The sequence below is a fragment of the Sprattus sprattus genome (genome assembly GCF_963457725.1).
Source record: "Sprattus sprattus genome assembly, chromosome: 1".
Classification (NCBI taxonomy): domain Eukaryota; kingdom Metazoa; phylum Chordata; class Actinopteri; order Clupeiformes; family Clupeidae; genus Sprattus; species Sprattus sprattus.
The window spans coordinates 29,918,822-29,928,821 of NC_137920.1; the positions used below are offsets into that span (position 1 = coordinate 29,918,822).

A 10,000-nucleotide genomic window follows, 5' to 3' on the forward strand; every position below is an offset into this window, starting at 1 on the left:
GTACGTGTTTGTGTGTGTGTGTGTGTGTTTGTGGACGTCTATACTTACTTCACTCCGCTATTCAGGGAGGTAGGCTGGATGGCAGATAAAAATGGCAACGCATGCTGGTATGGCAGTGGTGATCTCCATTCAACAACAGGCCCATATATTTCCAGGCTCATTACCAAGCATCGATGCCAACACACAAATATGTTTCCGTTACACTTACACCATTTTAAGCAGCCCATCCCACCCGCATTCAGTGTTTACATTTGTATGACCTAAATGGCTCTCACTGTCTGTCTGTCTGCATTACACCCTGATATGTAATATGTAAGATAATCTGTGCTGTGGAAAAAGTTTCTTATAATATCACATGTAGTAAATACTAAATCAATGCCATGTAATGTCACCACCCATGCTATGTGAGCCAACACATACCAGTAGTGGCAAATCAGCCTAGGGTTGCTACTCTAGAAGCTCTTGAAGACCCAACTCTTCAGAGAGCACCTCCCTTCCTAACTGGCACCTTGGCTTAACTTGCACTTAAGCAGTGACAGTCCCGCACTTCGTTTTCTCTCTATTTTGTTTTCTATTTCTTGAAAAAAAAAAAAGCAGTATTTCTTGTTACACCAGGTTTTTATTGCTCTTATCTTGACTGATCTCTCCCTTGTACGTCGCTTTGGACAAAAGCGTCTGCTAAATGACTAAATGTAAATGTAAATGTACTCTTTCTGCTGCAGTTAGTTCTGCTTCTTGGTGTAAGGTGTCTCTATGTTGCCTAATAAGATTTCTGTTGCTTGTCTCCTGTTCACGTATAGTTAAATTATCCCTGATAATGAAGCATTTAATTCGTTAAGTCTTTTATTCGTTAAGTTATGTCTAGCCTACACAATGTTTAGTTGTGCCTGTCTGTCTGTCTGTCTGTCTGTCTGTCTGTCTCTTCCCGTAGACAGTGAAAGGGTTTATTCCGATGATGTGGTTAAAGTTGGCTGCTGTGTAGTTGCAAGGTTAGCATGCCTCTTCACGCACAGTGAAAATCATTTGGACAAAATGGTTTTGGTTTGGTGAAAGTGAGGTCTGTCGCCTATATCTGTCTCTCCACCACATTTCACTGTGGTGTTTAATGAATGCCCTGTACAGATGGTTGTTAGGTATATCTGTCTTTCCATACACACAGTGGAAGCATTCCTCCTGGTTTTTCCTGCCTGCTTGCGTGTGGCGTGCGTGCCAGTGAAAGGCTGGATGTGTTCTCGGGTCAAAATGAGACCGGTTGGTCGTGAAGAAAGTATTCTTCTTAGACTGCTCTCGCTTATGTCGCTAATGTCAGGAATCCCTTGTGGCATCTCAGCGTAATCTCTCTTTGTTTTGTGTTCTGTGTCACTTAGACAGTGAATTGTCTATAAGAATGCTCAAAACATACGTGGATTGCGCTGTCTGCACTTTGCAATTGTTTCCGGTCCTCGTAACAAGAAACCTAAGCAAGACACTTGTATTGTTTGTATTAGCATTTCAGCGCACTGACATGTCTCTGTCAATGTGTTGTATTGTCTATGAGCCCTTCTGACAAGGTCTCTGTCAATGTGTTTGTGTTGTCTATGAGCCCATATAAGTTGTGTCTTATGAATCAACAGATGTAAATATTGAAGTTGATTAGTCCTCTCAAGAAGACAAGCAGACAACCAGTTAGAGTGAGTAGGGAGACAGTCAAGGTGTCTTTTACAAGAAATGATTTAAATGACAACAAATCAACGATTTTCTTGTTTATTTCATTCACAGAGAGCGAGATCGTTCCTCCAGACTGTCTGCGTCCTCGTTCCTTCACCACCGCCCGTGGCTCCTCATTGCGCCGCGAGGCCGACGAGTCTCGCCTGTCCGTCAGCCTGTGCGACCTCAACCTCCAGCAGGACGACAGTGGCGGAGGAGGAGGAGGCCGCGGAGGAGGTGGGGGCGGCAGCGGCACCTTGGGAAGGGGTGTCGGGGGCGGCAGCCTGGGCGGGGGCCACGGCAACAACCACCAGCACCACCACCACCTGCGGCTGGCTCCACCCGCACCCGTGCCCTGCCCCATCCCACAGAACTCGCTGAACTCACAGCAGTCGCACCTGCTGCCCCAGGCACTGGAGGGCGAGTTGCGTTTCCACCAGCTGCGGGCCGCCAACGTGCGGACGGTGGACGACGGACAGACCGTGGCGCTGCTGCGCTCGGAACATTCCGGAAGCACAAGCAGCAGTGGTGGAGGTGGGAGCAGCAGTGGAAATGCTACAGGAGGAGGAGGTGGTGGGGCGGGAGGAAGCAGGGAACGATGCGAAGAGCGGGCACTGGTCTTCACCGAGCGGCCCCTTCGCCCGGGCGAGACCGTCTTTGTCAAGGTGACCAAGTCCAGCCCAGCACGCTCCGGCGCGCTAGCCTACGGCGTGACCTCGTGCGACCCGGCCACGCTGCGCCCCAGCGACCTGCCTGGCAACCCAGAGGCGCTCGTCGACCGCAAGGAGTTCTGGGCGGTGTGTCGGGTGCCGCAGCCACTGCAGAGCGGCGACATCCTGGGCTTCCTGGTGACGCCTGAGGGGGAAGTGGTGCTCAGTCACAACGGCACCAGCGCCGGCATGCAGGTGTGCGTGGACAACTCGCGGCCCCTCTGGATGTTCTTCGGCCTGCACGGAGCCATCTCTCAGCTCAGGCTACTGGGTGAGTCCAAGAACCAACCTACAGCAGGGGTGTACATTCACAAGTTGCCGATTCAATATGTATTCTGATCCTTCTGAATTACTTTGACTTGAGACGATACATTTTTTTCCCAACAACTTCAACTTTCGAAACTAAAGACAAGTTGCAAAACGCTTGAGACCACAAGATTTTTTGTACAAGGTCAACGAGGGGCTAAAAACCATCTGTACATACCTAGATATTATTGCGTCATTATAAGTCTGAGCTCCACTCCTTTGTTTCTATCTCCCTCACACACACACACATGCACACACACACACACGCACACGCACACGCACACGCACACGCACACGCACACGCACACGCATGCACACACACACACACGCACACGCACACATACACATACACATACACATACACATACACATACACATACACATACACATACACATACACACACTAGGGGTTTGCCATTATAAGTCCCAACGTCTCAAGCGCAAGGTCAGCGGCCACCATTACTTACATGCCTAATTGTGCTTAATGGTTGGTGCGCGCTGGCCCCCGGCCCACATAGCTCAAGATGAATGGGGCTCATTAGTCAAGTCACTGGCATGGCTGAGGACTCCTAGACTGTGTGTAATGTGTGTTTGTGGTGGTTGGTGGGGGGGTGGTGGCTGCTGCCAGGGAAGACTGGCCTGAGTGTTTCAGAGCTGATGGATGAACGTGGCAATCGGAGAAGGGTTGTCTGCTCTGTATACGCACTGTCAGTGCCAAATGACCTTGGGTGACCTCGAGGATGTATGTTTGCGACGTCCTTTTCAAACATTGAGTATCTGCATGAAATTAATTGGTTGACCAACCAGTGGAAGGTCAAACCCTATGATATTTTAGTGGGAGCAATGGTGTAGGAAGCCAAAATGGATATTTTGCAACCAAAACCTGCCACTTTTAAACTCTATACAGGAAGATCTGTATGAACAGCTGGATCTGCTTTATCTTACACAAACACTGCAGTCGCCTTAAACTCCTTATAAGGTGCTACCTACTGTGGTCTTCTGGTCAACCATTTTCCATAGCTTGACTGAGATCCCTCCCACCATGATGCCGTCCATTCTCTGTGCTTCTGCAGACAGCCGCTAAGCAGGAAGTCAGGTTCATGAGGAGATGCTAGCTGAGAGGGCTGTAGCAGGAAAGTGAGCCCCAGAACTTTGGAGGAAAGAAGAGAACCGAAGAAGGAGAGAGAGAGATAGAGAGAGAGAGAGAGAGAGAGAGAGAGATAGGCAGAGGGAGAGGGAGAGAGAGAGAGGAAGAGAGACCTAAGGAGCCGTGAAGAGAGGAACATTCTCTCTACTTGAGAAGAGACAGACAGATTGAGAGGGAGACAGAGAGAAATAGCAAATGAGATATTGAACTTGACGGAATAGAAAATGGATTATTTAAAAAATGTATATATAAGGGACTGGTGGCGAGCAAGACAGAGAGGTATTAAGATATGGAGAGTGAGACACGGAGAATAAAAGTACAAATTAGGTGTCAACTAAGTGACAGAGATAGAAGGAGAGATGGGGGGATAGCGAGATAAAGGAAAGTTATGAACCAGAAATAATCAGAGAATGAGAGGGAGAGCGAGAAAGATGAAGATGAAGAGGGAGAATCGGAGAATGAGAGAGAGCGAGAGAGATGGAGAGGGTGTGTGTGGGAGGACTGTGACCTGTGGTGCCGTGGAAACGCGTCTGGTGTGTGAACGCCGGCATATTTCCCTCCCTCTCTCCCTCCCTCTCTCCCTCCCTCTCTCTCTCCCTCTCCCTCTCTCTCTCTCTCTCTCTCGTCTCATCAGGACTGGCAGAGGAGCGTGGGTGGCCTCCACTCCACCACTCCACATTCAAACGCGCACTCGAGCACTCACTCTCTCTATCTCTCTCTCTCTCTCTCTCTCTCTCTCTCTCTCTCTCTCTCTCTCCTCCTCCCTCTCGACCTCCTCTCCATCTCATATGTGCACATACGTACGTGTGTGGGCGCAAACACAGACATACACACAAACACAGTTTTATTATTCCTGTCTTTCGATGTCTATTTCCTGTCTCGGTCTTCTCTCGCACCTGTGCACTCCCACTCTGTCATGCATTCAGAGTAATTACAAACACACACACGTGCACAAACACACATATACACGCACGCACGCACGCACACACACACACACACACACACACACACACACACACACACACACACACACACACAGAAACACACAGAAACACACTCATACACACACACAAAAATACATAGATACACACACACAGAAACACACACATACACACAGACACAGAAACACACACACACACACACACACACACACACACACACACACACAGAAACACACTCATACACACACAAAAAAATACATAGATACACACACACAGAAACACCCACACACACACAGAAACACACATAAACACACTCATACATACACACAAAAATACATAGATACACACACACAGAAACACCCACACACACAAAGAAACACACACATACACACACAGACACAGAAACACACACACACGCTGTATGCCCTGCAGTCTTGAGCCAGGTGGGGAGAGTAAGTGAGCAGATGTCCCAGGTGACGCAAGTGTGTCTGCTTTTTAATTAATCAGCGTTGTTACACCTTTCAATCATTTCATAAACAACTCAATCTGATTCTCCCCACTCTGACACAAGATAACAGAGCCTGAGCAGCACCTCTCTCTCTCTCTCCCTCTTTCTCTCTCTCTCCATCTCTCTCTGTCTTTTCTCTCCATCTCTCCCTCTTTATGCTTCCTCGAGAGACCTAATCCAGTGAGACAGGATCGGTCGTGGTTGTCTCATTACGAAGTGTTCCAATTATGAATCGAAAAACAGCCATAGTTGCCAGGGCCAGTCTGACACGTCATCTCTTCTTTCCGCCTTGAGACAAAAGACTCTAAATATATCCCATCTGTCAAGGACTACAGAGAAGGGGTCAGCTGCGTCACAAAGAAAGAAACACAGAGTTTTACATATTGATTGATTGAATGAATTGATTCATAAATAATTGATTTAATAATGTATTGGTTTATTGGTTTGATTTATAGTTTTGTTTTGTTGAATCAGAAAATATTTATCAAAATAATGACAAGACAATTTAAAGGGTAATACAATGAAAATTAACATGTAACATGTAATAATAACAAGAAGAAAAGAGAGAGAAAAGACAAGAAAGAAGAAAAGACAAGAAAGAAGAAAAGAGAGAGAAAGAACAAAACATTTCCCAGTTTGTTTCTCTCAGGCTGCTGCCATGTTTGGGCATCGCGGCACGTGTCAGTGTCAAAGGTCAAAGGTCGAAGTGTTAAGTAGAGCATTGGCATGCGTCTCTTTATCTTTACCAGAATACATTATGGAGGCTGCGCTCAGCTAACAACATTACTCCCCAGGGAACCAATCATTATGCTGCAAGCATTCATGACATCATCAACAACTTAGCAGTGCTAACAGCTAACCATCAGCACACAGACATGGCTGGAATGGCCAAAAGATGAGCTTCTAAAAGCAGGCTAAAGCCATTTTATCATTTCTGTCTTGGACTACAGTTCTCTATCTGACGAACAGTGGCTTGTTTTAGTGTTGCTTTATCACCATAGACTTTCCATGACTGTAGGTGCATAATCTTTTTTACATAGCTCTGTTGCTAAGCAGTTTTAAAACCAGCTCTTTGTTACTGAGACAGTCATGGCAACTAGTCAGCTAGAAAGAGAGAGAGAGAGAGAGAGAGAGAGAGAGAGAGAGAGAGAGAGAGAGAGAGAGAGAGAGAGAAATGTAGAAGCACAGTGCAGCTAAAGAACCTAATCAGGCTGTTTTACCGTCCGTAAGAGTGGATCCAATTGTATGGCTTGAGTGTTTCCCCACCAGAGCTATTACTGCTGTTCCACACTGAAAGAGTTGTTCCTCAGTTCCCCCCCATGACTTGCAGGACCAGTCCAACAACACTATAACCCAGTTAGCCAGTTCCCAAAAGAGATGCTCATGAGGACCCGCAGCATTCACAGTTTATCTGTTCGTAATCTCAGAGTTTAAATCAGTCTCGTAAATTAGTCAAGGTGCCTCTCTTTTCCACACTGAAAGAGTTGTTCCTAAGTTCCCCCCCATGACATGCAGGACCAGTCCAACAACACTATAACCCAGTTAGCCAGTTTGCAACAATAACGCTCATGTGGACCCGCAGCATGGCGATGTGTAGATAGGATTGTGTGAAGAGATTCCATTCAGTTTGTCCCCGGGGGATCCCGGGCTCTATCTTATTTCCTGCCTAACATTCCTCCGAGGCAGCTAGACTAATTAACGAGACTGATTTGAACTCTGAGATTATGATCAGATAAACTGTGAATGGGATATGGACCCAGAGCTGTAAAATAACTGTAAAATATAATAAAGTTTTTTTTTTGTCATTGAGTCGTTAGGCAGGTTACCTTTCACTATAGACAATAGGCGTCATGCTTCTTGTCAGCTTGTACCAGAGAGGGGTTAAGGAAGAGGTTTGGCAGTTAGCCTGGAGGTGTTTCCCAGCCTTGAGTTATTAGAAGTGACCTTATTGTGTAACAGTTCACCTTGTTGATGGGGCAAGGTCGTGGCCCTGAAGGACGGAGGCTATTGAACTAAGATCTGATAGCCACGTGATAGATTCTTTATTATGTAACAGTTCACGTTGTTGATGGGGCAAGGTCGGGCGCTTAGGAAGGGAGGTTATTCGAACTAAGATCTGATAGCCACGTGATAGATTCTTTTCCTCCAGACTCGTCCTGAAAGTGAGGGAGTTCTCCCTTCCAACATAGTTGTTTACATGCACTTTTTTATCACCACTGCACTCAAAACCATGAACACGTCTCCTAGAATGGCAATGTGTGTTGTCCTTTTGACAGAAGACTCATCAGGTGTTTTATGTGTCTTTCTGTTGAACTGCTACGACTTAAACTGCCGCCCAGTCAGTCGAGTCAGTCTGCACTCAGTCCAGTAAGTCTGCAGAACTCACACACTCCATCAAGGCTTTGTGACTTGAAAAGTAGGAAGGTTTTTATTGTTGTTTATTGTTTATTTGGATCCCCATTAGCTTCCACAAAGTAGTCACTAGTCTCCCTGGGCTCTGTCCCCTCCCTGGGGGCCATTTTGTTTCCAAGTGAATAACCATGAGAATTGAGACATTGTTCTCTCTAGGAGTTTTTTTTTTTTAGATTTGTTTTTGGGCTTTTTACCTATAATGACATAGGACAGTGAAGGTTTGGTCAGGAAATGAGATGGAGAGAAGAGGTTGGGAGTGGGATCGGGAAATAACAGCGTTTTGGATTTGAATCCACGTTCCCGTGGGCGTTCAAGCCCGTTTATGGTCGGGGCTACTGCATGCGCCGCAGTTGCCCCCCTTGCTGTCAGTTTTGAGTCTTTTGTGCTAGTCCAGAGGACTTGGAGTCAGACATCATGATACCAGAAAAAAAACCTTCAAACTGTCTGAAAGTGTAGTGAGGGCTGCCACAGGAAACCTGTTTTGTTTGGGTCTTTTCTAAGGCCCTGTGTCCCTCAAAGATATTTCTGTTGAATTCGCTCAACTGACTCATTTTTTTCTCTCCATGTAAAACATTCTGAAGATGTGAGCAGTTGCAGAATGGTAGTAGGTCATGACCCGAGGAAAGGCTTTTAGGAGTGGGCGGAAAATAGAGGGAGAGAGGGAAAAACAAAGAGGGAGAGAGAGACACAGTGAGAGAGAGAGTGAGAGAGAGACGTGCATCTGACAGTAGTCTTGCCTTAGCATCATGGATTCCATTAAAATGTCAGTACCTTCACGCTCAAGTGAACAGCATGTCCTTAGCACATACACATTCAGTCCTTAACTGTAATGCTCTCTCCTCTCCTCTCCTCTCCTCTCTCTGTTCCTTATTCTGATGATGTATTTGTTTTCCCTTTTCTTCACTCTTTCTGTCCTTCACCATCAATTGTTTTCTTGTGGCTCAAGGCATTTCTGACCTGGCTGCTTCTACTGTTTCACGCACACATGCACACAACCAAGCACACACACACACACACACACACACACACACACACACACACACACACACACACACACACACACACACACACACACTTAAAACACCGTCACCATACTCGCTAATACCATCTCAGCCTTCCTTTTCATGACAGCCATTCTGACAGTCACACATATATGCTCCATAACTCTCTCTTTCACACACACACACAAACACGCAAACATGCACACACAAACACACGCACGCACACATACACATGCACAAACACGCACACACACGCAGAAATACACATGTTCGCAGAAATACACATGCACAAACACACATGCGCACACACGCACACATGCACACATGCACACATGCCCACACACACATACTCAAGCATACCCCTGTAGCACACCCTTTTTCACACACCTACACACATTCTGTCAGTCACACTCAGACACATAGCCTCACACACACACACACACCCACACACATACACACACACACACACTTAGACACACAGCCACTCTCTCTCCTTGGATGGGGCCACAGGCCCTGTCGGTCTCTGTCTCTGCACAGGTGTGTTGGGTTTCAGTGGCTCGTAAATGTCAGTCATACTGAATAATGTACCACCAACCACACAAGGCCTCACCAAAGAACAAGGAGGCCAGGAGGAGAACCAAGACAACCAAGGGGTTAATGTCTATAACCTTGGTCAGATATGGTCAGGTCACACGTCTGGTTCAGTTCTGGTTGGTGTGAGGCTCATACCTTATAAGGGGATCAGGACCCAAGACTAACAATCATAGGGACAGTGGGACGCCCACTGTGAGACGCCCACTAGACGTGCTTGCTGATGCCTCGGGTCTTATTTCAGGGGCCACTGCTTTGCTGTGGGGTGTGTTTGTGTGTGTGTGTGTGTGCGGTTCCTGTGTATTTATGTTGGTGGGATGCATCCTATTCGAAAAATAAACAATTTAGTCCCAGAATTGTGAAATATGTTCTTGACAGACGTATTATCTGCACATTCGGTTTTTACTATCATCTATTATTGTTGCATGGTTGTGAGATCTCTCCACTGCGCCTGGGCAGAGTCATAGTGCATGAGAAAAGGGAGGGGGATTATTCGATAGTCCAATTGTGCAATAAGCAGTGAGAGCCTGAGCCTGTTTTGAAAGCCTCAGGGGGGCAAGGGCTTTTGCCCCACCGCCCCACTTTGTTGAGCCCCCACTCCCCCCATTCCCTGCCACGAGTGCCCAAGCCCAAGAGTGTGTGTCTGTGTATGTGTGTGTCTGTGTGTGTCTGTGTGTGTCCAAGCCTGTGCAGTTTAC

General features: G+C 46.8%; 1 protein-coding gene across 1 annotated transcript in view; it reads left to right on the forward strand.

Moving 5' to 3' along the window:
- neurl1aa (neuralized E3 ubiquitin protein ligase 1Aa) overlaps positions 1-10,000 on the forward strand; it is a 44,600-nt gene that overhangs the window by 29,481 nt on the left and 5,119 nt on the right. The window contains exon 4 of the mRNA XM_080834844.1: positions 1,759-2,667. Within this exon, the coding sequence (XP_080690970.1) occupies positions 1,759-2,667 (909 nt within the window). The remainder of the gene's footprint in view (positions 1-1,758; positions 2,668-10,000) is intronic.